Here is a 27,074-nt window from a genome sequence, read left to right on the forward strand (position 1 = left end):
ACTGTCTAGGGCTATTCATACCGCATGGGTGCATGTTATGTCCGTTATCAGCTTGAAGACGTTGGTAATTATTTCATTGCTCATGCTGAAAGAGTGCGCTCCATTCTAGCATTTCAGCTCGACATCATATCCTTTCTACTGTCCCTCAGCGCCCTGATAATCTTCTCTCACTATCTTCAGATAATATCCCAGCCCGACCGTACTCGGGCCCGCCATTCCACGTGCACAGTTTAGTTTGACTCGAGCGTTACCTGCATTTTCAATATTTCAGCAGCATACTACAAAATCACTTACCTCGCTTCTCCTCTCTTTGCCGACGCCTATAGTCTATCGTCGCTTGCGATCGGACTAGCTTCTTAGTCTCATGGTCTAGGTCTTTTGTCGAGCTGGTGTGGTACACGAAGGACAGCGTATTGGGAGACATCGCTGGCAAATTTGGAGCTCAGGAGACGGACAAGGGTAACGCCCTGGAGCATATACAATATGATGCTCCTGCCCACCCTACGAAAACTAACGGAGACTTCATCCAGGGCTATCTTCGACCCGAGAGAAAGAATCAAAAGCCAATATCAATTTAGAAAGAGCATCGGATTATGGCACAATCCCCCCGGCGACGCATACTTCAGAAAAAGCGTCTGCCACAAAGCCATGCTACTTTAAGTTCTCTATCAACGATGACCCAGACTCAGCGCCTACTCGGATTAAGCATCAGCCTAGATCAGACCTTCCCAGACGTATGTCGACGAGATCTCGTGGAAGGGTACCAGACTGCATCGCGGATGTTGCCCGCTGCCCTGACATGCAGCTTATTGAGACCGATTCACTCAGTATTCCCAGCTACGAGATTTCCGCAAACTTCTTTCAGGAGAACCAAGCTTATCCCCTGAGAACACTGCATGCTTCAAGTCAGCAAGGCCGGCAGCCTAGTTGTTACCAGTCACCAGTAGCAGCGTCAGACCCGTACACTTTCTGCACAATAGCTTCAAACGTCGAAAACTATACGTTCATTGAGTCTTTCATTCGATGTAGTCTGACACACTAACAACGCCGTCCTCAACCACTTAAATGATTCCTTCCCATCCAGCTGTATCTCTAAAGAGCAGCACTAACTCCGACCACCCAGATGTTTCATTTCTTCAAGATTCATTCGTTTTACTACACGCGAAAACCTAAAAGCTAATCCCACTCCCCATCCCCCTCTACCAAAGTTGCATGGAGAGCAGACAATACAGCGAGACCTGCCTGTTTTCAGCGTGGATTCTCTCGAACGCGCATATAGATGTCCAAACGGACGCACCCATCAAAGAGTTCCCTCATTTGCAGGCAGTCGTGTATCACAACCTCAATGCTAGTCTGGTGTGTCCCCTGGAGGAGCCAGTTGCAATGAGCACGGTTGGATCGATTATAGTTATGTCCCTCCTGGAGGTGAGTCTTCAGGGCTGCATAAGCCGAAATCTTTGAGAATGCTAATAGTTGGCGATCGAAAAGATCCTCCGTGGCACCGATAGGGCAGACGTCCACCTCGGCGGGTTAGCCAGGATACTCGATTTGAACGGCGGGATGGACTTCGTCGAAGACTTCCGACTAAAGAAGATGTTGGTCATGTGAGTGCGCTCCAACTCCATCACCGATAATCACCTACAGTGTCTTGGCAATGGTCTGGGCGCAATCGATTATCACTGCTTGGTTTACCCCGACAGACTCTTAAACCTCCGAACACGATGTAAAAGTTGGAGTAGTGTAAAGGAGACTGCCTCGTGATTGGCCGCCTACTTACTAGCTGAGCCGCCCCTTGTAACGGCGTCGAACGAGCAAGAGTAGAGCCCAAGCAGTGGTGTAATCGTGTGCCCAGACTTATAACCTAGGGCTGTACCGGAACTAGAACAATCCTAACATCTCCTAGGAACGACATCCTCAACGCAGCAACCACGCACCACAAGCCCCGCTTCACCGTCCTCGGCCCCCCTAACCTTCGCACCCCTTCCATCCCCTACCCCGAAAACTTCTACTTCCCCAGCTCGCCTCTCATGCTCTGCGAGTGTTTCGAAAACCTACACCTACAAACCCCCGCTTCGCCACTCCTGAAATGATCCAGCTCCTTCAAGACGCCTTCAGCGCCATCGAGCAGCTCCACGACTCGTCCCATTCACACCACTCTGCATCGCTCACCACCGCCCGCTCCGACATCCTCTGGATCCCACTCACTACCGTCGACATCTACCAGAGCGACCCTGTCACCCTCGTCGCGCGCGCGGTGCAACTGGCAGCGCACATCCACTTCCGCGTCATAACGCTACGAGTACCGTACCACAACCCTGCGAACGACGAGGATCTCACCGCGCTCCTCCAGATCTTACGCTTTGTCAACATAAGCGCGTGGAGAGGTCTGCCGTATATTTACTTATGGGTGTACGTTCCGTTTCCTCCGTCCCCTTCGCATTCTCCCACCCACCCCTTACCCTCATTCTTCCCAGCTTTTCTCAATTCCTTCCCCTTAAACCATACAGGCGCTTACTCCTGGCTGTGATTCACGCTTCTAACCGGCCACGCCGCCTCCACCCACCGCCGCCCCTCCAGCTGCGGCTTCTTCACCTCGGAGCTCTGCCGCCTCGGCCTCAGCATCGGCCTGCACGACGAGTTTAAGGACTTCATGCAGAACATCTGCAATTTTCTGTGGTTGCGACAGACGGTCGAGCAGGCGCAGGAGCGGGAGGCAGCGGAAGAGGACGCGGTGATCGATCCCGCGCTGCTGGAGTTCGGGGAGGATCTGATTGGGAAGGTGTTGGGGCTGAGCTGAGAAGCTGATTTGGCAAGTGAGAGAGAGGGGGTTACATAGAAACTGGGAAAAGAGGGAAGGTGGAGATGGAGGAAAGTGATGATTGGCACCATTTCCATACAGCGACAGTGATTACCTACACTTCCTTGTGCTGCTCACCACCAAATCTTATGACTGTAGTCTGCGTTAGCAGACCTCACAGATACCCACCACCACCACCATACCATCCCCAGCCCCACAACACCCAGAACCACCAAACTCCATGGAGGAGTAAAGGAGGTCCTGTTAATCCACCCCCATCATATCAATCATAGCCCCGGTTTGCTCCCCCTCTCCGGCTCCTCTTCCCCCGCGCCATAAGCAGCATATCCAACTCCATTCGCAGAAGACAGCACGACCATTGCGGAAATGATGACGGAGTGTCGCATTATCCCAATGCTGCCCGCCCGCTTTCTTTCTAGTGGTGGACTCCTTGTTCTAGAGGAGTTTATATAGGAGAAGAATAAGAGCAAACACGTGGACTAAAATACTGCACGTACGGCTAGGGTAGTGCACGTGATATAGTAATGTGTTTGTGCTGTACTTGCAACAGAGGCCATAGCACGTGCATAGTAAGGAGGAATAGGGGAGAGACGTGTAGGAGTGTGCGACGTTGTCGTAAATAAGATGGCCGCAAGCCCAGAAAGCAATCGGCCACCTCAGGTCCGGAGCAAACAGGCATGTTTGCCATTTCTGCTAGACATCAGGTGTCAAAAGGAGTACACGGGGCGAGCTAGGGCTGATGATGGTAGAAAACTGTAACGATTGATAGTTAAGAAAGCACATCACTAGATGATCCGACGAATTTTGTATAGTTTAAATTCGTTCTTATGTCCACATCCCTCCCCTGTCATATAATCCGTTTTTGGTACCTATAATCGCCATGAACCCTGCTCAGAATGCCCTTGAAACGGAGGAACGAGCCAAAGAGTCGCTCGCAGAGTATAATAATGATGGCGAAATAAAAGAATAGTCGTGCACTCAATGCTCAGAGCACGCTCTAACGCCGAAAGAGAGACCGGCCTATACGCCGAAAGAAAATAACCAGAAGGTGAGAGATTCAGACCCTAGAAACGCCACGCTGAAAGCAACCCCCCATGACCGTAAGTTTTTGAAGATTTATTCGTTTTCGACTTCATCAACGCTCTGGATATAGAACATACTCGAAAGCAAGCAATCATTAAGCAAGGATTAGACTTCGGCTTCATTCTCGTCATCCGAGGAAGAATCAACCGTAATGTGAACAATGTCTGTTTTGAAGGGCTCCTCGGCGGGCATAAAGCGGCACGGAGCTGCGGAATGGATATGGGTTTCTCGCTTGTGCTTCCTCTTCACGAAGGCGACCTGAAATGTTCCAAGGACGGCGACCACCGCGCTTGCCCACCAGGCAATTGGAGTGAAATTCAATTGGATACCGAGGCCGTAGAGGAAGCCGGCGATGGGGCTGGCCATGGTACGGCAAGCGGCTCCGGTGCTTGCGGCGAGGCCGTTGATCTTTCCGAGATGGGTCGGAGACGGAGAGGCCTCTTTGAGAAGGATGAGCAGGAGCGGGTAGGCCACGATGGAAAAGAAGTTACGAATGGTAAGGCAGATATAGATGCCAGGGTATACCCAGGACTCAGGAAGCATGGCAAGGTACGGGACGATAAAGTAGGCGATGGGATGGCCAATGGTGACGAGAATGAACAGCTTCCACACTCCGAGCCAGGCGGCCATTAGTGGGAACACAGCGGCCTGGATGACGAGCGCAATGATGCCATTGAAACTCATAATAATGCCGACCTGCTGGGTAGAAAGCCCGAGTCCGCCGGCCATTGGCGAGAAAGATTCGGCATTGACTGAAAGCTCGTCGATTCGTCGGTCTTGGAGGAAGATAGGGAGGAGATGGTCATAAGTCATCTGGTTGTTTGAACGTGTTAGTCATTGATCAGAGGTTATCGACTGATAAGGAGCTGGACTAACAGAATGGTACGTGAAGATACCCAAGGCGACAACTAGCATAAGCACATTCTTCGTGAAAACCTTCCCATTCTGCTCAGAAGATATGGATGCGGAACGTCCGTCAGACTTTACATGCCAAGTTTCCTCCCGCTGAACATCAACAGCGTCGAACGTCCCGTAGGACTCGGTGGTCAGGTTTGCAGCGGCGTGAGCTGTGGCTCCTGCGGTTGGAAGCAAAGGCGTCTCAGCCGTGGTGTTGTCCAGATCTTCAGGAGTGCTCCATGGTTGCATGTCCGGATGTGTCTCGACGAGGAAGAAATATCCAGCGACGATAGCAACGAGCATGAATACGGCGCAGATAAGATTAGGAAGGAGATACGGGAACTTGGCGAAGATGTTATGCGGGGAAATAGAGAAGTTCTCGGCCGGATTGGCGAAGTACCCGCCTATGGAAGCTGGGCAGGGTTAGCATGGAAATTAGCTGCAGAAGGATTGGTATACTCACGCCCAATGATAGTTCCGACTGACCAGACAAACGGCATCACCGCGTAGGCTCGAGCTAGGTAAAGTTAGTCTAGAGACATTGAACGAAGATGAGGATAGAAAAGCTTACGCTCGTGCTCAGGCTTAGTGACTAACTCCCCAACCATAGTTTGAATGACGCCAATATTGCCGTTTAGCATACCGCCAAGAATTCTGCCAGCGAGTGCAACCCAGAAGTTGGGAGCGAAGCCGAGAATGAGGAGAGACAGCAGGGTCCCGGCACATCCTAGCAGTAGGACTGGCTTCCGTCCGATGCGATCTGATAGACCTCCCCAGTACATGCCAGTTAAGGCCTCGGCGAGAGCGAAGGCGGAGATGAGGATGCCAGCGTATAGAGCGGCATTCGCTTCGCCGGTGACATTGTAGTAGAGGACGAGCTTCCAGGCATACGGAAAGATGGAGGTGAGAGCAATGGGCTCCGCAACTCGTACAAGTGCTGTTGGAACACTAAGTTAGTTGATATTCGTGCATTGCATTATCGTGAGGGGGTGGAGTGACCAAGGGTGTGACTCCGGCTGCAGGAGACATGTGGCGCGACAGGTGCTAGTGCAGGCCGGCTCTCCGTTCGCGATGCTGACTGGGATTCTGGAGCAAACGTACCGAGGATGAAGAGCTGGACGGTAGGAAACTTGTTCGGGTCTCGGGGGGTTCTTGTTTGAGTGAGAAACATGGTCTGGGAGCCTGATATAGATCTTACGGTTGTGCCAACACGCAGCGGGCAGGCTCGGCGGAACGGTATATGAGCGTTCGCTGCGTTTGACCTAGGGAACCCCGGAAATTGAAGAAGAAGAGCTGCAAACGGAAGACGCAGACAGAATGGAGTAAAGTGAAAGAGTGTGGTGGGCGGGGTGGACGAAGAAGTTTATCAGGTCAACGCCGGCACACGACCACCGAACGACGGCCCGTGCTTGCCCGATTCAGACATGCATTCCTTTCCACAGCTCCCCCTCTCCGCATGCAACGCCCTCGCCACAACTGCTGCATTCCCCTCTTTCATTCTATCGTACTCCACTGCTCATATCCTAACCTTCACTCACCGGTACGTTGCGCTGCTTGCATCCTGCCTGTCTACGCTGCTTATCTCGCATCGCTAGAGTTTTGATATCAAAATCGCCGGCCGTGTTTCCGCTGTCAAGGCGCCGCTAGATGCATGCACTGGCCCGCCAGGACCTTGTCTCCGAGTGGAGGCGAAGAGTTAGTACACCAGCTGATAGGCCCACCCGATGTCGGCCCATACCCCGGGCGACGAAAATCCTTGCTTCGGCTGCAGATGATGTGGCGGCTCTGCGCCGTTCCGCAACTGTAACTCTATGCTGTCTATTCTCTGTCAGTGCTCCGTTTGAGAGCAGGAGAAGGGAAAAGGTGCTTTTCGGCCATATGCATGCCTTGCGGGCGTTGGGAGCAGCGAGGGGAGCGCGAAATCTCTTCATCGTCGAAGAGCGGTCAGATAGCCCGACCCCTCTCTCTCTCAAAGCTGAGCACCTGCATTTAGGCCAAGGCACATCCGCCATGCCTGGAGCGACGATCGCCGTTAGCGGTTGCAATCGAGGTGGGGTCCACGGCCCATCTCCATATGGCCAGGTCGCCTCGTCGCTCCTTGTCCAGTCTATCTGCGAAACTTGCTCGCAGCCCCAGTGCGCTGGGATTTCCGTATCTCGCAGCTCGCGAAGCGGCCCGAATCCTCACCGGACGGGAGGATTCGAAGTCCGGATTCCTGCTTTACTGTTTACTGCGAGTCAGCACTTATCAATGGCACGCCGAGGCCTCCCGAAGTCTGCAGCTGTGCCATGTCCTGGGATCGCGACCTGATACATGTACACATGCAAGCTGCCCTATGCATGGCTCCAGCACAGCGGGGTTGTCGATTCCATATCGCGTGGGACGCGCAAGGATAGACGTGAAGATGGACCCTTATCCATGCTTGAATAATGACAGCCGTCGGCAAAGACCTTGCTTCTATCCAGGACTAGCTTCAGAGGCATGCTTGAAAGGCCATGACCGACGTCTACCGGGTGTTATTCATTTATCTCGGCTCAACTTACCATACTCCGTTGCTGTTACGAAACGGAAGATTCTCGAACCATGTGGCTGGTGACATGTGCGGGGAGGAAATGCTAGCTTCGAAAGTTGCCTGCCGTACACCTGTCGGTACAATTCAGTGATACCTGTCAGTGCAGTTGTTCTAATTCGTGGGCGTTGGACGTTGCATTTGACAAGCTGCAGAGAATTCTGAAGCGGGCTTGATCACGAGTTTCTATGAACCTTCGACGCTCATTGGCTCGTTAGCCCTACACGCAAGGCTTGAAAATAGTTCCATTTGACCTCTCCTCAAGTCGGGCCCAGTGGTATCTCCCAACTCCTTGATATGTCAAGCCTTTGTTATCTTATGATTCACTCGAGCAATTGGAAGAGCGACCGTAATATGATCTGGGATGCAGATTAGGTCGCATCACCAAGGTTCCCTGGTGCAATCAGATGGCGCGTCCCCCAGCCCTAATATGAAGAGATAAAGCCATGCGCATACATAATAAGGCGACTCGTATCCCAGAACTCCATAGCCCAGCTGTCCTGTTTGCGACGTTCTTCGTGGCATGTGAAGTCCAGAGAGCGTCGCAAACAGTTCCCCAAGCATGCTAGCCGTCTTGGGAAGCGAAGACATACGCACAGCCACAGCCCCGGAGTGGCTGAGACAGGATCCGCGTGTCGTGGTCATTCGTTGTGGCGTTTTCCAACTGCAACGTCATTGCAGTCGTTGCCCAAGGCCCCTCGTTTCAACACCACGTCTCCTCATAAACAACTCCTTTGCCTGACCACACCACTCATCCACATCACACATTACACAAGACACGCACCTTTTTCCTCGTCCAATCCCACACTCAACTATCAAACTTTATCCCCCCATCTCGTAGTCATGGCCACCACAGTCCACGTCGAGAACATCTCCAGCCAGACGAGCGAGAAGGAAGTCAGAGACTTCTTCAGCTTCTGGTAAGTCTTCTGCATGTAATCCCATCAGATTCGCAAAAGTACAACTAAAGCCATGAACAAACTGTTAACATCTCCCAGCGGCAAAATCTCTTCCCTCTCCGTCACCCCCACGGCAGACTCCCAATCCGCAACCGTAACCTTTGAAAAAGAGACGGCCGCCAAAACCGCCCTCCTCCTCGACAACACCCAGCTCGGCCCCACCGCCGTCTCTGTGACCTCCGCCAAGTCCATCGATCAGATTGCCGCCGGCCATGTCACGACCGAAGACGCTCTGGAGAAAGAGCACGAGCACGAGCTCGAACAGGAAGATAAGCCCCGCTCCCGCATCGTCGCCGAGTACCTCGCCCACGGCTACGTCATCTCCGACAACGCCATCGAACGCGCCATCGCCCTCGACAAGCAGCACGGCATCAGCACACGCTTCACTTCGGCGCTGAAGCAATTCGACACCAAGTTCAAGGCGACGGAGAAGGCACAGGCGGTCGACACGAAGCTGGGTGTGACAGATAAGGCAGTTACGGGATGGCGTGGCATCAACTCTTACTTCGAGAAGGCGCTGGGTACGCCCACAGGCCAGAAGATCGCGAGTCTGTACACCGAGGGGAACAAGCAGGTCGTGGACGTGCATACGGAGGCAAGACGTCTGGCGGATCTGAAGAAGCAGCATGCAGCTGGCACGACGGGTGAGAAATCGTCTGTGGAGGAGGCTGGCGTGCATGAGGTGACCGAGGGCAAGACGGGCGCCAAGGATGAGAGCGAGAAGCCCGCTGCTTCGGCCTCGACCTGAGGTCGAGTAGAATCGGGATAGGTTTCAGGGAGTTGGCGGCGAGGCGAGGTACATGGGTCGGGATGGGTTGGTTTCTTTGGTCTCCTTTACGAAAGTGACGAGGAATGAGCTTGATGGATGATCGATACCATTGGTTAGGGGGTTTACCTAGTAGCACGCAATACCTAGTCTCTTTTGCTACTGTAGATGATTATGCTTCGCAAACCTAGTCAGGTGGCCGTGAAGTGACCGCAAAGTGAGCACAAATCGATGTTATCTCCCCTTCTCTCCGATCCCCCTCTATATCTACCCCACAATACCTCCATTTTTCCACCCCCTCCAATCCATCGAAGCACCCCTCAATACATGCTCCTCTAGCAGAAACAGCAACTGGCGCGCTTAGATTTCAACCCAAATTTCAACCCTTATGCTACAGACCTGAATCACGACCTCCAGTTTTTCGGAACCATCTCCGTCAGTCCTAAGGCATTGACTAGACCCAACATACTCTAGGTTTAGAGGTGGGACACAGAGAAGTACCTCTCTGACCTCCTCCCTGTGCACGGGCCACGTCGTTAGAACCACATCTCATGCACACTTGCAGAGCATCGATTAACAGCCAACTATATGTTCTCGCCACAAAAATCTATGTCCATATCTTTGAGGCTATGATAGGTCTCAACCTCTCTCGCTGTGCACTCTTCCCTTCTAAGTATGTGTTGGCGCCTACTGAAGGATTGCGGCGCAGCCTCCGCCCAGCATGACTGCTGTTTCGACACACTCTAGGGTTGCGTCTCTCGCATCGTCAACCTTCCATTTGAGACTACGTCTTGACTAAAACCACTGAAGGCTAACGTTCTCAATAATGTTCTCCAAAATGGGAATTGGGCTTCCAATGAAGCCCCATCACCGAAGAAGAAAAACGAGGAAGCTTCCTTGACCTCCATTCTAGACACGCCGAGCCTACGCACTGAGCTCGCTCTTATCGTCCTCCTCTGCATAGAATTCATGCGCAACAACCTCGATTCCACTTTCGATGCCTCAGTCTCGGCTCCCACAGTCTCTATCCCCATCGCAAGCCCCAACGCTGACGCAGAACAGAACCTCATAAATTTCAGTACGCCCGAAGATGGCACGGCCACGGCAGAAGAGCATGCAAGGAAACAAAGAGAGCGGAGATCTCGCCAACACAGACACAAGGTCTCCGACGTGCTGCCTTGACGTTCTTCGATAAATGGCGCGCGGGGGTCATGCAGCGGATCTGCGACGTGGTCGGTGTGCGGGGCGAGGTGGTTCGGCGGGCGAAGGCGAAACGTAAGGTTGAAACTGAAGCGGCGGAGATGGAAAAGCGCAACATAGACTACCTGAACTGGGCTGAGGGGGAGAGCACCGGTGAGACTATTAGCAATGAGCCTGCGATTGGAACGCATGGGTATACTGCCATATCTACGACATTGGCTAAGTTTGACGAGTCAAAACGCGTTTCCATACTTCATTGTTTGCTTCTGTTGTTGCTTAGTCTCGAGCACTATCCCGCCCATTCTCGTGTCCTTCTGCTGTATATCTCCAGTAGTCTTTGTCTCTTCGTGGAAGTTCTGGCTACTCATGAGAAATCTTTTGCGGAAGGGCTTCTAGCAACCCCTGCTTCGCACATGGACGCAGATGAGTCTACGAAGAAGAAGGCATCTGATGACGCTGTGGCACGCAGATGGAAGGTCGGTCTCGCGACCGTCGGCGGAGCTGTCCTGATCGGCGTCACTGGAGGCCTGGCGGCTCCGTTGCTGGCCGGTGGTGTTGGCACTGTAATGGGTGGGCTTGGCCTTGGGGCTACGGTCATTTCTGGGTACCTGGGTGCTCTGGCTGGTAGCACGGTGCTTGTTGGGAGTTTGTTTAGGGCTTACGGCGGGAAGATGACTGGGAAAATCATGGATCAGTATGCGAAAGCGGTGGAAGACTTTCAGTTTATTCCTATTCGAGGTATGTGAGTTCCGTTATCTACTACGTCTTGACTTGCGCACTTCTGTGTGCGTCATCTTCGAAACTAGTCACTGATCCGATGTCCCAGCTTCATACACGCCTGCCAGTCAATGTCGTACAGAGGAGATGTCTTTTCGCGACTCCAGACAGCAAGAACAGCACAGACTGCACGTCGCTATTGGTATTAGTGGGTGGCTCAACTCTGAATCAGACGTTACTATACCCTGGGACGTCTTACACTGCACCGGAATCGAACCATTCGCTCTCCATTGGGAGCTTGATGCACTTCTTCGCCTAGGAACATCACTGACCGAAGTGTTCAAAAGCTATGCCTGGGAGGGCGCCAAGATCGAATCGTTCGTCGCACTTTATTCGGCGCTCTGTATGCAGAGCTGTGGCCGCTTGGCTTCTTGAAAATGGCCAGCATGCTAGACAACCCTTTCTCAGTAGCTGTTTCGAGGAGCGACAAAGCGGGAAAGGTCCTGGCTCACGCCCTCATTAGCAAAGTCTAGGGAGAACGGCCAGTCACTCTAGTAGGATACTCGCTGGGTGCTCGAGTCATCTTCTCTTGTTTGTTGGAGCTGGCAGAGCAAAACGCTTTTGGTTTGATCGAGTCGGTGGTTCTTATGGGGTCTCCGACGCCTTCTAGCAGTAGTGCTTAGCGGAGGATCCGTGCAGTCGTGTCAGCAAGGGTTGTGAATATCTACAGCGAAGAGGACTATATTGTTAGTTTAACATATGCCCTGGGATTCCTCTCTCGAACCAGCAAAATCCAGCTCGGAGTTGTGGGACTCCAGGCTGTACAAGGAGTGCATGGGATTCGGAATGTTGACATGAGCGATCTGATCACTGGTCACGACAAGTACCGGTATCTGGTTGGTTCGATTTTGGGGAAGATTGGGTTTGAAGACGTTGATGCGATGCAGGTTGAGGAGCAAGTCAATGCATTGAAGGTGGTCGAGCGCAAGGAAGAAGAATTGAAGATGCGGGACAAGGAGCAGAGTGAGAAGCCGAAGGAACAGATTGGAAAGCCGAAGGAACAGATTGAGAAGCCAAAGGAACAGGTTGAGAAGCCGGAGGAACAGAGTGAGGAGCCGAAGGAACATCTTCCTTTCGAGTTCACGAGTCCAGAGACATCTTCACGTCCTCCGCTAGCGCAGTCCTCTAGCTCTAGAACGGTGGTACCTACCGAATCGAAGGCGAAGGCGGAACCTCTCGATGCACTGTCTGATTCTTCGGATGACGAATATGTCTTGAGAAATGGACGAATTACTATGACGGATATGGAGAAGGAAGATGCACTCCCTCTTCCAGCACGCCCAGCTGTTGTGCAGCAACCTGCTGTATTGATCGAGCAAATGGAGGCATTCAGCTTGAAGCCAAATATCGAAATGTCGATTGCCAAGACTGAGTCAGATACTGAGTCTCTCGCTTCACTCCCGCTCGCGGATATGTGTGAAGTCGAGCCACTGCCCGAACCAGAACTAGAGAACGAGAGGGTGCAGTTTGGGTCGTCAGTTCGAGGCTTTGAGCTGACGTGGGAGACACGCTGATGCCGTTTTGTATAGCCCTACGTGTCGCGACGACATATCACAATTCTTCCACTACTAAATCCTACGTTGTGCTTCGATCTTCGGATATTCACGTGCTTTATTTCGACAATCTCCCGCTGAAAGTGGGTGAGGGTCGACTGCAACTGAAGTAGGCACGTAGGCTACTTATTCGGGGTTGCTAGGATTTTATGGTGACCTCCCAGAGCGGACTTGTTTCCGGATATTGGACGTCGAGAGCATGCCTAAAGAGGCAGGTGGAATCTTGCGGTTGCTTTCGTTGGTGCGCGGAGGACTGTAGTGACAATGCACCAAACATCTGGAGAGCTAATCCAGCAGCAGCGAAACCAATAACAAACCCAGTTTGTGGTCCACATCTGGGGATAATAAAGCTGCTCTGCAGAGGACATCGAAGTCTCATTCAAATCCTCTCCCCACGTGAGGTGGTGTTTTGATGGCCAGACCTAAGCATCAGAGATCTCAGCCGTCGTTACATCGAACCACAGCCACTTTTCTCAATGCTTCTTGAAACGAACGATCACTGCTTGAAACAAATGGGAAGCCTAATTACAACGGAACAGGCGAGGCGTATAAGAAAAGCATCGACCACACTCTAAGCACTCTTAACCCGGAACTCTAACCAAAGTCATGGGTACAGGCCGAGTTTCAAAACGACGGGCCTTGTCTCATAACCATGCAGTTCTGGCCGAATCTTCATCCCGCAGACCGTGACGAGCGAGCTGCCGACCGAGCGGCCGTAATATGACTGGGGGCTTCCTGGAAAAGGCTTGGGCGTGGCCGCAGATTACTGCGCATAGTTTCTTCAAGATGAACCTCCGCAATTCAGGGTGATATACGCTCCTTCTACCACCTTATAGGCGAATCCCTCGAGCGCAATGAGGGAATGCTACGTTGATGGTCCGTTGCATCAGCCTATCAAAGTCCTCGAGAACCCACAAAGGAACGACTTGGTTCAATTGACGATTCGCGAGGCGCAATGCCTACCTTGTTGCCCATAAAATGAAACCATAGCATTTCGTAAGTAGATCTAGGTAGCCATGCGTATTCATACGTATATACACGGACGTCTTTCTTCCATGTAACTCTCCTTTTCTTTCTCTCACCTCGCAATTGAATTAACATTTCTACCCACGTTCTTCGTTCTTTTTGCTAATATGCGTTCCTCCATTTCTGCTGCGTCCACTGTTGCTCTCTTGTTAGGCTCGTCCATCCCTGCGCAGGCTCGTAGGCACCACCACTCCCATCTCCACTGGATTCATTCTAGTTACTCAACTCCCAATATATCTACACTGTATGCTACTGGTTCCGCATCATCTGGATTCGCCTCTGCACCAATTGGATTTGTTCCTGTACCGCTCTCGTCCGCATCTTCGCCGATTTTATATACTTCTGTGCTATCTGTATCTACTGCTTCGCCATCTGAACACCACCCTTCCCCCTCTTCATCCGCGCCCTCGCCATCCGCTCCCTCGCCATCCGCCTACACCTCTTCATCGTCCGCATCCACAGTTTCATCCTCCTCATCCGCCGCAGCTGCCGCATCCACCCCTTCCGCTTCCAACTCCGCCTCAGGCTACACCATCGCGGCCTCCTGGGATGCCACAAACTTCTTCGACAACTTTAAGTTCTTCACAGACACTGACCCCACCTCCGGCTTCGTCAAGTATGTCGACGAAACCACCGCGAAAGCCGACGGACTCGCAAAGTACCAAAATAACCAAGTCTACCTCGGCGTCGACACGTCCTCGAAAGACGCGAGCGGCGGCAGAGACAGCGTGCGACTCGAATCAAAGACCGCGTTCAACAACGGACTGCTCATCGGGGATTTCGAGCACATGCCCGGAGGCGCTTGTGGGATTTGGCCAGCTTTGTACGTACCACCACTACCTCCCCCCCTTTCCCTTCCTCTTTCCTTCATGCGTCTTTCATCCATCTTTGAAAGGAGCGTTGCTAACATCCCGGCAGCTGGGTCATCAACAACGACGGCAATCTGCCCTACACGGAAATCGACATCGTCGAGGGCGTCGCCCTGCAAGACCACGACGACATCAGCATGTACACGGGCCCGGCCTGCACCATGGCCGTGCGCAACGCCGCCGAGCTCGGCACTGCGCCCTCCTTCGACTGCGCGCTCGCCGACGGCGGGTGCCACATCACCGGGCCCACCGGCACCTTCGGCGACAGCTTCAACTCCCACAACGGCGGCGTGTGGGCGCTGCAGGTCGAGAGCGACGGGATCCGCATCTGGCAGTTCCCGCGCGACAGGATCCCGGCTGACATCACGGCGGGGAATCCGGAGCCGAGCGGGTGGGGAAACGCGATCTTGGACTGGCAGCCGGCGAGCTGTGACATGGAGACTGCGTTTGCGTCGATGACGACGGTGCTTAACATCGATCTTTGTGGGAGCAACTATAGCGGCGGGGCGTGGGGAGAGGAGGATTGGACGGGGTGCTATGCGAGCACAAAGGTCGGGACGTGTGAGGCGTATGTGAGGGATAACCCGACTGCGTTTGCGGATGCGTATTTCCTGATTAATTCGGTCAAGTGGTATCAGAAGCCTTGAGGGTTGGAGATGGAAGGGTGGGAAGAGGGGGCAGATATATTCTTCGTTTGTTAAAATTTATTGCGGGTTTAGAGGGGAAGGGGGGGAAACGCTGGGTTTGATGTGTATATAAAAAGTTTCATCTTGCGAGATTTGGCTGGGGATCAAGGCTTGGATGTACATACTTTCTATTCATCTATCTCGATAAGGGACATCGATCTGTGTAGCACTTGCGAGATGTTTAGAAATATTTCTAGGGGACGGGGTTTCGTGGAGATATCTCGTACACTCTGTCTCGTTTTCGAAAGTCAAAGAGTTTGCATCCCGCATCAAATCAGAAAATACCATACATCCCGATTGCCGACCTCATTATGTACATTAAGATGGCTGCCCAACGGAGCTTCGACTCCTCATCATGAAACAAACACATCGAATAAACAGCACGCCCACGCCTCAATATAATGCTACCCCCGGAGCTATAATCTCCGTGCGTTATCAATATTAAACGACCGCATCTAGAAATTTCGGGCGTCGGCCCGACGGGCACGTAAACCCCTGGAGTCCCCCTCATTGATGAGGTGCTGAAGCGCCCCAAACAGCGGCAAGTAGTTTAACTATCAACTTATGAAATTTCTCTAATTGAAGCTGCTTAGGGACTTCACATCTCCCCAAAACTGCGCCGAAGCACCTCTAACGGTGGTAACCAACTGTGCCCAGGCCTTTGGCAAGGTTCTGTAGAAGTTACTTCCGGTGGTGGAGGATGGAGCAGTACGGTGTACATAACCTGGTCGTTCGAGTGTCATGGGCCTTGTAGAATATGACTAGCATAGTGCATTGAATCACTCATCCCTAGCGAGATGTTGGAGTCCACTGCCCTTACCCCAGTGCTCATATGTCTTTGGTACACACGCGTGCCTTCATGAAACCGTACCCACCAGTTGAAAAAGTGCCTTGAGCACACCAACGTATCATATCACCTACAGAACACACATAATTTAAATAATTTCTTTCAATTCCTCTCGACCTACTCAGACCTACTCCTACACTCACTCACTCACTATCCCCGCCATACCATGCCCATCGGCCCCAGCCAGCCAGTCAAGACTCCGAATAGCAGAAGCCCTTCAAGCGCCGCCCCCAACCGCACCCACCCAGCCATCCCCTCGAGTTTACCAATGCGAGTTGAAGTCCTGTCGCTGAGCCCCAAAAATGCATGATTCCTTATCATATTACTATTGCGAATCATCGATTCTTCCAAAGGTGTAGCAAATCGTGAAGAGAGGTAGGTCCCGGTCCATACGAAGGAAAGAAAGCAAGGAAACAAATAAAACCACACCAACCACAAACGACATAAAGGAAATGGAAAAAGAGTCAAGAGTGCAGATACCAACCAACAACACAAAAGAAAAGTTACCGTCGCGAACATTCCCCCTTTACATAAGAGAGTCCATGTGCTTTCAAGACTACCGACAGCTTCGCCAAGTATTATTTGCGTATCAGGATTCACAATGTGCCATTGCCGTATAGTGCACACGTTTTCGCTGCGGGAGATGCTGCCTGTCAGGACTAAAAAGGGTCGCAACAATTCGAATTGAACAAGCCCCATCTTTCGCGTAAGCTCCGACGCCAGCCGTCTTTGCGCCGCCAGCCGTCTTTGCGCCGCCAAATGGGACTCAGAAAAAGAACAAAAACAGGGTAAAGGAGACTTTTGTAACATGAAGCAAAAAGTGAAATTGGGGTAAGCAACACATGACATGACGTCCTGGAAAGCTTTTGGTAATCGTTGGCCGTTTCGTCGTGATATTCGTTTCTTCCGTGAAATCTTCCTTCGAAAGCGTACTCCTAAGAAATGGACTCCGGCGGGAGGACGAATTTCGAGAATGGCCGGGTGGCGTGGGTAGTGGTGTGGGATGGTATTAAGGTTGGATGAGTGTCAAGTAGGTTGGTTTTTCAAGCGAACGTCCTAGCAGACGGACCTCTCGCAACCCGATGCGGCGTCTCACTTCTCGCCTTCGTAACGCCACTGAACAGGGGCGGTCCAGCAATTCTCTTCGAAATAGATCCCTTCTTCCTCAGAGGCGAGATGAGTGTATCTGCCGACCGTCCCGAGCGAACCGGTCTCGACGCAGAAGCTCGCTGATTCGGATCAAAAGGTAGACGAGCAAAGTCTCGAAACCGGTTCTGGTTGTTGCGGAACGCCGTAACGACGCCACCTGCGCGGTCGAAATGTTCCAGCATCGCATCGGAGGCATTTCGTCGATGCTGCACCGGTGTGGTAGCGTGGCTAGGAGACGAAGGCTGTGCAGGAGTAGATCCAGCGTAAGCGATCATTGAGGTTGCTGGAGTAGCAGGGACGTCGATTTCCTCTGCTGCATCAGTCTCGTCGGGGTCGTCTCCAAAGTCTACAAGATCAGTGATGTCGACGTCGTCGTCGGAATAGTCGGAGTCGTCATCATCATCTATCATCAATTCTCCGTTCGAATCGAAGTTCACAAAGGGGTAGAAGGCCTCTGGGGGCCCGAAGACTTGTCCACCAAAGTTGATGATGCTGTTAGGGGCAGCTCCAAAGACGCCACTTAGCATTATGTCCGACGGTACCATTGAGTGAGGAACGAATTCACTGTAGTCACTGTCATCAGGGAAGGCCTGAATGGAGGTGCGCGGGCTGTTGTTAGTGGAACTTGACATGCTACTTGGATCATAGTTGGCATGTCGACCGGTCAATTGGCGACGAGGTCGATAATAGGTAGTTAGTTCGGTGGTACGGTTGGTGACAGCAATCGCCTTGCTCCAATCCTCGTGGGTAAAAACGCCGCAACGTGGTGGTCCATGCTGGCCAGCGGCCGGACGACGAGCGGCCAAATTACGGGATGAGATTTGGCGGGAGGAGACTTGGCGTGCAGAGAAGCGGGTTCTCGAAGATCTCTGAAAAGGCTGCGGGCTGGCAGGCTTATCGCTGGCAGAGGACGATGGGCGGCGAAGAACGGACTGCGGGGCCTGTACAACTGGCATCGGCTCAAAATCTTCTTCATCAGTAGTGTCACCTGAATCAGCTAGAAGGTGTCAGCAATATTAATGAAATGGCGAGACACAATCGTACAATCATAACCGCTTGAGCCCGTTTCGGTATCGGAATCGTCGTCCATATTAGCATGATGAGGGGCAGAATTGCGAACCGCAAAACCTTGACCATCACCAAGAGACCAGTAAGAGGCCTCACTACCGTCCGATGCGAGACTTCCAGCTTCATCCTCGTCGTTCTCAATCATCATACGAAAGTCAGGATCGAGCTTGTCTTGAGGCATGAAGAGATCTGGGAACATGGACTCCTCCGCGTCTGAATCATCTGAGCTTGAGCTGTCGGAGAAATGAACATCATCATCGAACCGAACGCGTTTGGTAGAGCTGGACGAGTACTTGCGGCCAGCTGGCGCATCAGGCGTGTCAGGACGACTGAAGAAATCGTGGAAGTCAACGTCCGGAATGTCTTCTGCAAGGAGATTGCTCTCAAGCAAATTAAACGCGTCGCTGTCCACACTGAAACGTCTGTCGAGACTATATGCACCGGGCATTTGTTCCGCCTCGGCAATGAGCCACTGTTCGTCCTGGCGCTCTAATTCCTCCTCGACGTCTGAATCATCACTGACTTCAAGAACACCGCTATAATCTTCGTCGTCAAATCCCGGCTCTTCAGCGCCCGCCTGGGCTTCTTCATCACCACTGTCAATAGCATTCTCAAATGCAGTAACAACATCAGAGTCCGATTCTGCCTCAATCACCGGCTCTTTATATGTCAACAATCCTCTGGTGCTGCTGTTGCTCAAGCGCTTCGGAATCTTCCTCCTCGGGAAACCATTCGTCTCTTCAGAGTCGAACAGAACAGAGTTGATGCTCACATTGCTGAAAGTGCGCTTCTTCTCTCGAGCCAGAACAGGGATGAAAAGACTCTTACCGCCTGGGGGCCCCGTCCCCCAGAGAGGAACCTCTTCCTCGTCGTCCTCTTCATCAACAACAGGCTCGACACGAATAGCTGGGCGCTTCCCCTTGCCTTTGCCCATACTGTAGGACGGGGCCATTACGTCCGGATCTTCCTCGTCTTCGTCAACATCCTGGTCCGCGCTACTGTCGGCTTCTTCCCCGTCATTTTCTTGGTCCTCGGAGGACTGGGCGCCATCATGGCCGCCGTTCGTTTTCTGCGCTACGCTGCCGGAGGCGGGCGTGCGCTGGTCTCGCTTTGGAGAGTCGTTCATTGCGTCATGGGTCGGTTCATGCTCGTGTATAAGATGGCCGCCAAAGTCGACTGGTGTCGATCTGTGAATGTGGGAGTGTGCCATTAGGGTAGAGGGGTAGTATTGATACAGCAATGGCGAGGAAGTGTGTATGGATGTAGTAGGGGGTCCTTCTTCGGACTCTAGGTTGGAGAGTTGGAGATACGAAGTCTAGTGCGGGTGGGAGGTTCGGGGAGAGAGAGCTGACGGGGGGAATTCTGTCAAAGAGGGCGAGCGTCTACGGACGATCAATTGGAATGGTTGTATGTTCTGTGCGACTCGAACGTCTTGGAGTAGGGTATTCGAGTCGTAAAGTTCGTCGATATGCGGAGTGAGGCCGGTCGAACAGCGGAAAACGCGCGGCTGCGGGCGGACTACACTGTTCGTGCAGACTGGCGATTCTTCGTCTCAATGGGCGGGCCAGAAGCAGTTTGCTCCCAAATTTGAGGGTTGAATCGTCGTAGAGTCGTTGAATATCTCGGTGGGCTGGGCCGGACTGGAGGCCACACGCAGGTGCGGCCTCCAGTGGGGATTTACAGCTCAGCGATTGCCTGCGGCATTGTTCTCGACGAAGATGGGTAGTGTGTGCTTGAGTGATAATCCGTAGTAGAATTGTAGTGCGACTTCGTTGTCTGTGGGGTGGTTGCAGAGGAGAGAGAGGATGGCGGGCGACAGATTTGCTCAAAAATGTTCCCACCGGCCTAGCCGCAAAGGGGCTAGCGCTGCGCCTAGCGGTGAGAAGCGCCAGCAGAGTCATACGAGCGACTCACCCCAGCCACATGCAATTACTATACACTTTGCCCGTGCCGTGATGGCATGCATATACAGTACAATGGCTCCTGGGCCTCGGGAACATGCGACTCAACCACGTTTGTCTCATCAAAACGTGGAGTCTCGCACCGTCTCGCCATCATCGCGTGCCTCTCCAGACGGACGTCTTGCAACGCCATGGCGGATCGGAGTGTTCCCCACCATGCTAGCCGCTCGTGGGCCTGGCGCACGCGCATCCAGCTGCTGTACCACCGTCGCCGGCAGAATCCCCGAGGTTAAAACGCCCAACCCTGCGCCACCAGCGCGCCCAGAGCTCCGCCGTCAGCCTCATGCACACTCCAGGCTCCCAAAGCTGCTATTTCGGCTTCATCCTCGTCCAAATCAACATGTTCAGAGAGCTATAACGGCACAGTTGTAACCGCGCTGTTACGTTTCTCCGGACTCCTCCCCTGGCGCCTTCAGGATCGCCTCAACAGCGACGTCAACGCCGCCGGCTGCCCTCACCATGCCCCGCCGGCGCCCAGGTCACATGCTGTCATTGGCCCCTCGCAAAAAGGCGGTGTATGTGCATATTCTTGCATCCTTCTCGTCGCGGGCCGCCTGCCGTTTCGAACCGCGGGGCAGAAAGCGTCTTCTGTTTCACCAGTCTGTATTAGCTGCCTGCTCCCTACCTATCTTCCTACACATCTCGAGGTTTGGAGAATTGCTTTTCGTAGTTATGGTAGATTCATGGGTTGGGACCATGTCAGCTTTGGCTTGCATGCGTCAGGCCTCGCTGCATCGCCAAAATCCCCACTCACACGCAGGTCTCCACCTCGCCCAGCCCAGCAAATCCGCTCCGCCTCGCCTAACTCGACGTGTCGGTTGCTGGGTATGCGGCCTTCTGCTTTGGGCAACCGTGGCTGTTTCGCATTGGACAGGGGCGCAATGGAGACGGCTGGGCGCACAAAGGATTGTCGTGTGCGTTGGAATCTTTGGGTATTGATAGTAGTGAGAGCTCATTACGTAGTGTCTAGCTGCGGTCGTGGCCTAGAATTAGATTCGAGGAACAAGCCTAGGCGGATAATCCAGTGAGTCGTTCCAGGGTTCCAATCGGGCGGTTGAGGAAAGACACAGCACGTGATATCGAATTCGCTGAGATGCCTTGAATATGAAACATATCTTCAGTTACATATTCGTACAGTAGATTCTTGAGTATACATAACTTTTACAATGCAACAGTAGATATTCATACATCACCCAGCTCCTCCTCCTTCCATCCGCTCAGCGCAGGAAGTGTGAACTCAGCAACCGGAAGCTCAGCATCCTTCTGCAACCACACCCCCAATTCATGCGATATCTCCTCCAGGTCAAGCCCCATGCTACGCAGCGCATACGCCACCGACGCCAGCATTTCCTTGAGTTTCATGTGCTCGCTCGGCGACATCTCCGTTCCCTTTCCCTGTTTGCGCTTCTTCTCATGCCGAGCTCTCCGCAGCAGAATCCGGTACGTGTGGATATTGGGAGTCACAAGCCCTCGGAAACTGAGCCCTCGGAAACTGGCTGATCTATCCATCTCAATATCCCGCGGTCTGTTGTGGTACTCGATACTCTTCGGCGGCCTGAACTTCGACATCTTCGGCAAGCCTCCAGGCGAGCGAAAGGGCCAGTATGCGGGACCAGGGGGAACGTTGCACCAGAGATCCACGATACGCTTCGCTTCAATAGAACCGTAACCTATAGCTACGCCTTCTAAGATTTTGTTGAACTCCGAAGTACCAATAACGGTAGGCTGTCGGCCAACGGCTGTCCAGAAGCTCTCGCAGAACTCGGAGTAGTCAGGATGTACAGTAGAAATAATGCCAAGAATGGTGTTGAGCTCAGCATCTAAGTGGTCCTTGATTTTCTGACGCCACAAGTGTAGGAGGTTCGCGAAATGGGTCTTGACGGTGTTATCGGTCTCTAGTTCCGTTGCGTCTGAAGCATACACTGAATCCCAGAGCATTTTGCTGGCAAACACTGCGAGCGTCTCAGCTCTAGGGCGATACCCAGGGCTGCTGGCGGCATACTGGCAGATAGAAGTGACGGATGCCCACTGGCGGCCTTCGATTTGGCTGTTAAGAAATGCCGACAAAACTTCTGCTGGAAGGCGGGCAAGACCACCTTGCTTTCCTGGTACGGGAACAGCAACTGCTTCTACTACCTTCAAAAGCAACTCCTTATTTTTGGAAATAGTCCCATACCGAATAATCGAAGGAGTGATTCTCCGATCTCGGTACATCCGAGGTGGGATCAATGGGCCATCTAGATCGTCCGAGAATAAGAGCCATTCACAGATGCGAGACAAGTGCGTCTTGGCTAATACGTCAAGCAGACCAGCCAGCAGAGGAACAGGTATTTGAGGATAGAACCCAGGGAAGTCGACAGGGGCAAAAGTGCTTCCAAAAGGGTGTTCGGGTGTGGAAGGCTGACGTTTCAAGGCTTGGAAAAAACCTATCATGGAACCCATCTTGTTGTTGTCCGTGTATTCCTGCAGCTTGTTGAGAGTTATCGTGGCTCCAACAGCTTGTCCCGCCTCGATGAAAGCTCGTAGCGTTCTGTGGAGCAGCCCAATAGGAGCTGCTGATCCTTCAAAGACGTAGTTGGGACTAAGTTGGTCTAGCGATGACTCTAGTGCGACATTGGCTGACGAAATTTCTTTCCCAAAACCTTGGCTCAAGTCGAGTATTTTTAAGAGGACATAGGGTCGCTTGTCTGGAACAATTCCATGTGATTCTAGAAGTCGGAGGATTATGCCGTCCCAGGAAGACGTGCCGAGACTCAAATTGTTTTGGTCCAGGAGGTGCTTGAGATTCTTGATATGCCGCAAAATATCCTCTGGAGCATTGCCTCGAGCACCCACCCCTAATCGCATAGTGTTTGTCAAGCCGTCCACAAAAGCAGCAATTACTTCGCTACTTATAGTTCGTTGTACAAGGCGTCGATCTCCTCGATCTGATGCATACGACCGATTTGGGTACTCAAATGCCGCCGCCAATCTTTCCCAGTTTTTGGGTTCCTGGAGGGATTCAGCGGATTGCGATGATGCCACGATGTCCCGCCAGCAGATGACAGACCAACGCTTGTCGTCGCTATAAGATGAGAGCTTCTCCAATATCGCCACACCATCTGTGATCCAGCCACCATGAAGACATGACCAAAGAACAAGCTCCACCCATATTTCTGGACCTACCTGAGGCACCGTTATTTTAATCCGGGATCCAGGTATTTCGTGTCCCATGAAATACTGAGAATTGACTGGTGTTTTGCCAGGTTGTAATGACGCCTCGTGGGCTCTCCACGTTGCGTCAGAAAGCGATGTAAGGATTCTCGAGGACAGCAGGTGTAGAGTCGGGGGCTGTTGTAGGGTGAAAGGGTCGCGAGCCGGCGCGTATCGGTATATAGCCTGAGGAATCATCTCGACGTGGTGGAGATAGGCTATAATCTCTAACACATGAGACATAACTGTAGATGCGTTCGGTACTGGTTCCTCTGCCGCCACAAGTATCATAGATCCTAGACTGCGCCAAACCTGGCCGAGCGCCGCCGTCATGATGTTTGATAGGTATTGAATTGTTTCGGGGGCGGAAGTGAGCTCCTTTAGGCTTTGATTGAGCCTTTGTGGTTTTCGTATCCTCTCAGCATAGATTGGAAATTGTGTCAATTCCTTCAGTGACAACGAAGTATCCTTCCAGGCTGCACGGTCAGAGGTCTCCGGGTCGCCGCGCAATCTCTTCAAGCCAGAACCTTCCTCCACCAGGCATTTAATCAACCATATTACAACATTCCACCGTCCCTCGACCGTGCCCATATGGCTCAGTATATCCTGCGAGGAAGACTGGGCTTCGGTTATAAGTCTGGCATAGTCGATAGCCTGCGCAAGAGGCCGCTTCGTATCTTTTTCTGACGCAGCGCGACGCAATTCAGTTGGTAGAAATGGCTCCAGGGCTGTGAGCCAGGCTTCCATATGCTGTCGTAGGTCATCTTCGGGAAGGGGGATCTTGAATTTATGTTGAGTTGCGGGTGGTATTCGGGGATCACTGTAGGGGTTCCGCTCTTCGCAAGCCTCGTGAGATCCAGCAGCAGATTTGTCTGCGCGAGAGTGTCGTCGAGAGGAATGCCGTGGAGAAGAGTGCGCAATTGATCGTCTTGACGCGTGAAGGGATGTGGCAACGGCGGGGGCGAGAAATTCAGGGACCGCCCAGGCACCTGAGGCAATCTGGGGAGAAAGACAAAAGGCTCGATTCAGGGCGGTTCTAAAGCATATATGTACAGGGCGCATTGAAGAGCGAGTGGTGATGGAGTTGGGGGACCGTACAGCCAAAAGATTTTATGACGTTCGGCATTTTATTTTAGCGGGCGGCGCGAGTCTCCGCGACAGCTCTTCAGCCACATCACAACCTGCACGCCTATTCACCAACCAGACAAGGACACTGCTCGCAGCATCTGGAAGCTCTTGAAGCTGCTAGAGTTCTTTGGCAATACAGTGCCGCCCCGAACGTGAGTAGTAAGCCGCTGCCTGCCCTACTTTGCTGCGCGTTACGCGTTGTTGAATGGTTTCTAGCAGCTCTCGCGACCCACATCTCTCTTTCAACCACCAGGCTAAGCACATCATGCCCGGCCAATATCGTGTTGGTAAGATCCAGCTATCCATTTCACTCTATCGTGAACGCGTCGCTTTTGAATAGCCCAGGGGTGTATTCCATACTCACCCGTATGCTCAAAAGCAACAAGCATATCGTTCAATTCCCAGCCCTTCTAGTTTACAACCCTCTAAAATGAGACGTTCTAATTTAAGCCCTTGAGCCTTTGACATCTCTTCGTCGCAGATACGTCGGCTTTCATTATGCCATCATTCCACTAACCGTGGGTAGAAATCGCCAGCACAGGGCGCGCAGGCTGCAAAAACGTCGAATGCAAGAAAGAAGGCATCAAGATCGACCAAGGCGAATTCCGATTCGGTTCCCTCATCACCATCAAGGAGCATACTAGTTGGACGTGGAAGCATTGGTAAGAAATGATTCCCATCTCACGTTCTCCTCTACAAGACGAGCGAGGCTGACCTCGTCGAAGGGGATGTGTCACTCCTTTGCAGATCCAACATTGGAAAGAAGCTGTCGAGGGCAACGTTGACCTCGTCGATGGCTATGATGAGCTTGAAGAGGAATATCAAGCCAAGGTTAGACGAGCGTTGGAGCAGGGACACGTCGACGACGAAGACTGGAAGGGCGTAAGTATTCCCGACATCTCATGAACCTCTTCAAGAATTCCCCATCTTCCTTTCCGTGTATCGCAAACTGGCCTCCAAACTCCGACTGCAAGACCACGGCATCTACCACTCAACCTCTGCAATTCTTGCCAGTGACGTAGGGCACTTCTAACAGTGGCATTCCTCGCGCACAATCTTACTACTCAATGAAGATTCTAACAGTCAAATTAGGACGTCGAGGTGAATCGGCCCGGCGAGAAGGGCTTCCGAGTGAAGAAACCGAAAGAGAAGGCGCCCAAGAAGAGCAAGAAGGGCAAGAAGGGTGATGCAGTAAGTTTTACAAAGTCATGATTAACGCCCTTGGAACGCGTTTGAAGCCCGTCTGACGGCGCTGGACTGGTAATTTCAAACGCTCTGTCGATGTCCTGCTAAACAGCTTCCAGGACGAGGACGACGAGGCCGAGGCCGAGGCCGAGTCACTAGCAAAGCCGAAGAAGCGTGGCCGCCTTGCAAAGGGCGCAGAAAACTCCGATGACGAGGCTCCACCTCCCAAAAAGTCGAGAGGCAAGGCTAAGAAGGTGAAAGATGAAGCTTCCGACGATGAGGCTGCTCCCCCGGCGAAGAAAGGCAGGGCTTCGAAGAAGGTTGTCAAGGATGCAGTCAAGGACGAATCCGAAGAAGAGGCTGCTCCTGTTGCAAAGAAGGGCAGAGCTTCAAAGAAGGCCGTCAAGGCGGAAGTCAAGGACGAATCCGAAGAGGCGGCCCCCGCTGCGAAGAAAGGTCGCGCTTCAAAGGCTAAAGCTGCTGTCAAGGACGAGGAAGCCGATGAGGAATCTGCGGTCGAGGGTGCCCCGAAGCCGAAGAAGTCTAAGGCTTCGAAGAAGGCCAAGGCCGAACCAGTGGAATCTGATGAGATGATGGCTGACATCGAGGAAGCTGAACCCCCTGCCAAGGCGAAGCGCGGTCGCAAGAAGAAGGGAGAGGAAGCCGGTGCTGCAGAGGAGAAGGCAGCCCCCCAGAAACGAGCGAAGAAGGCTACCAAGAAGGCCACGGCTGAAGAGTGAGCTCTTCCGAGTCACGGGGAAATCCAGTCAGTCGTGCTTCGCGGATCTTTCGGCATCAAATACTGCTGTGGTGTGTTGTTGTGGTGTTCGATGTCATGATCTGCTAAGACGAGTCACTTCTATGGTATATGCAAAGTTAGCGAGGGCATTGCAGGAGCGTTGCGAAATCATAGCTCATGCCGAGCGTGATCAGTTTGCAGATATCAGACTTCTTTTCCTTCACTGTAATAATAGGTACCAGTACATCGACTAGGACAAGATCAATGATGTAACATGGGTACCGCACATAGACGTGCAGCATAGGCATCAAGTGGCTTAAACTTACAACTTCAACTAATCTCACCGATGCTTGAGTCGTAGGGTCATGATGACCTAACTTGGCACGCTAATGACTCTAGTCGCGACATCACGACATCACGATTCTGCGCGTCAACCACTTCTCACTACCCAGGATACCCTCTACACCCTGTTTCACTTTTCCGCCTGAAACATTAAGTGCACTGTTGAGGACCACGCGGGGCATGGAAAAGGTGGCACACTAATCCAATTCCAGAACAAGCTCTCATGTGTACACCTGTCTGCCATTGCTTGGGGTGCTTCT

General features: G+C 52.5%; 11 protein-coding genes across 11 annotated transcripts; 7 read left to right on the plus strand and 4 right to left on the minus strand.

The window, feature by feature from the left end:
• The first annotated feature begins 595 nt into the window (after positions 1-595).
• BDZ99DRAFT_460083 (uncharacterized protein) lies at positions 596-964 on the plus strand. The gene has a single exon (XM_033719311.1). The coding sequence runs from the start codon at positions 675-677 to the stop codon at positions 885-887; it is 213 nt and encodes a 70-aa protein (XP_033581391.1). The 5' UTR covers positions 596-674; the 3' UTR covers positions 888-964.
• A 959-nt stretch (positions 965-1,923) lies between these two features.
• On the plus strand, positions 1,924-2,695 carry BDZ99DRAFT_237390 (uncharacterized protein). Its single transcript, XM_033713572.1, has one exon. The coding sequence runs from the start codon at positions 2,087-2,089 to the stop codon at positions 2,525-2,527; it is 441 nt and encodes a 146-aa protein (XP_033581392.1). The 5' UTR covers positions 1,924-2,086; the 3' UTR covers positions 2,528-2,695.
• Positions 2,696-4,006: 1,311 nt separating this feature from the next.
• Positions 4,007-5,969, minus strand: BDZ99DRAFT_486273 (putative MFS transporter; the record flags this gene model as incomplete). The annotated part of the gene is made up of 5 exons (XM_033722762.1): positions 4,007-4,714; positions 4,778-5,211; positions 5,262-5,315; positions 5,370-5,735; positions 5,900-5,969. 5 exons carry the CDS (start codon positions 5,967-5,969, stop codon positions 4,007-4,009), a joined length of 1,632 nt encoding a protein of 543 aa, XP_033581393.1.
• Positions 5,970-6,187: 218 nt separating this feature from the next.
• Positions 6,188-7,194, plus strand: BDZ99DRAFT_555103 (uncharacterized protein; the record flags this gene model as incomplete). The annotated part of the gene is made up of 3 exons (XM_033727142.1): positions 6,188-6,338; positions 6,631-6,848; positions 6,929-7,194. Exons 1-3 carry the CDS (start codon positions 6,223-6,225, stop codon positions 7,192-7,194), a joined length of 600 nt encoding a protein of 199 aa, XP_033581394.1. The 5' UTR covers positions 6,188-6,222.
• A 673-nt stretch (positions 7,195-7,867) lies between these two features.
• On the plus strand, positions 7,868-9,244 carry BDZ99DRAFT_410959 (RNA-binding protein Vip1). The gene is made up of 2 exons (XM_033716606.1): positions 7,868-8,287; positions 8,366-9,244. Exons 1-2 carry the CDS (start codon positions 8,211-8,213, stop codon positions 9,072-9,074), a joined length of 786 nt encoding a protein of 261 aa, XP_033581395.1. The 5' UTR covers positions 7,868-8,210; the 3' UTR covers positions 9,075-9,244.
• Positions 9,245-9,986: 742 nt separating this feature from the next.
• On the plus strand, positions 9,987-11,654 carry BDZ99DRAFT_237445 (DUF726-domain-containing protein). The gene is made up of 2 exons (XM_033713573.1): positions 9,987-11,030; positions 11,119-11,654. The coding sequence occupies exons 1-2, from the start codon at positions 10,304-10,306 to the stop codon at positions 11,442-11,444; spliced, it is 1,053 nt and encodes a 350-aa protein (XP_033581396.1). The 5' UTR covers positions 9,987-10,303; the 3' UTR covers positions 11,445-11,654.
• Positions 11,655-11,863: 209 nt separating this feature from the next.
• BDZ99DRAFT_517024 (uncharacterized protein) lies at positions 11,864-12,583 on the plus strand (the record flags this gene model as incomplete). Its single annotated transcript, XM_033725127.1, has 1 exon — positions 11,864-12,583. The coding sequence occupies one exon, from the start codon at positions 11,864-11,866 to the stop codon at positions 12,581-12,583; it is 720 nt and encodes a 239-aa protein (XP_033581397.1).
• Positions 12,584-14,241: 1,658 nt separating this feature from the next.
• BDZ99DRAFT_340877 (uncharacterized protein) lies at positions 14,242-15,155 on the plus strand (the record flags this gene model as incomplete). The annotated part of the gene is made up of 2 exons (XM_033714367.1): positions 14,242-14,471; positions 14,567-15,155. Coding segments are annotated over 2 exons (819 nt in total), but the record flags the coding sequence as incomplete, so codon positions are not given.
• An 802-nt stretch (positions 15,156-15,957) lies between these two features.
• BDZ99DRAFT_237470 (uncharacterized protein) lies at positions 15,958-17,057 on the minus strand. The gene has a single exon (XM_033713574.1). The coding sequence runs from the start codon at positions 16,897-16,899 to the stop codon at positions 16,201-16,203; it is 699 nt and encodes a 232-aa protein (XP_033581399.1). The 5' UTR covers positions 16,900-17,057; the 3' UTR covers positions 15,958-16,200.
• Positions 16,997-19,563, minus strand: BDZ99DRAFT_237474 (uncharacterized protein). Its single transcript, XM_033713575.1, has 2 exons — positions 18,244-19,563; positions 16,997-18,196 (listed from the first exon to the last, which is right to left on the minus strand). Exons 1-2 carry the CDS (start codon positions 19,475-19,477, stop codon positions 17,094-17,096), a joined length of 2,337 nt encoding a protein of 778 aa, XP_033581400.1. The 5' UTR covers positions 19,478-19,563; the 3' UTR covers positions 16,997-17,093.
• Positions 19,564-20,898: 1,335 nt separating this feature from the next.
• BDZ99DRAFT_486282 (uncharacterized protein) lies at positions 20,899-25,208 on the minus strand (the record flags this gene model as incomplete). Its single annotated transcript, XM_033722763.1, has 3 exons — positions 20,899-21,154; positions 21,559-24,240; positions 25,066-25,208. The coding sequence occupies 3 exons, from the start codon at positions 25,206-25,208 to the stop codon at positions 20,899-20,901; spliced, it is 3,081 nt and encodes a 1,026-aa protein (XP_033581401.1).
• Between the last annotated feature and the right edge of the window lie 1,866 nt (positions 25,209-27,074).

The sequence above is a fragment of the Mytilinidion resinicola genome (genome assembly GCF_010093595.1).
Source record: "Mytilinidion resinicola strain CBS 304.34 unplaced genomic scaffold BDZ99scaffold_4, whole genome shotgun sequence".
Classification (NCBI taxonomy): Eukaryota; Fungi; Ascomycota; class Dothideomycetes; order Mytilinidiales; family Mytilinidiaceae; genus Mytilinidion; species Mytilinidion resinicola.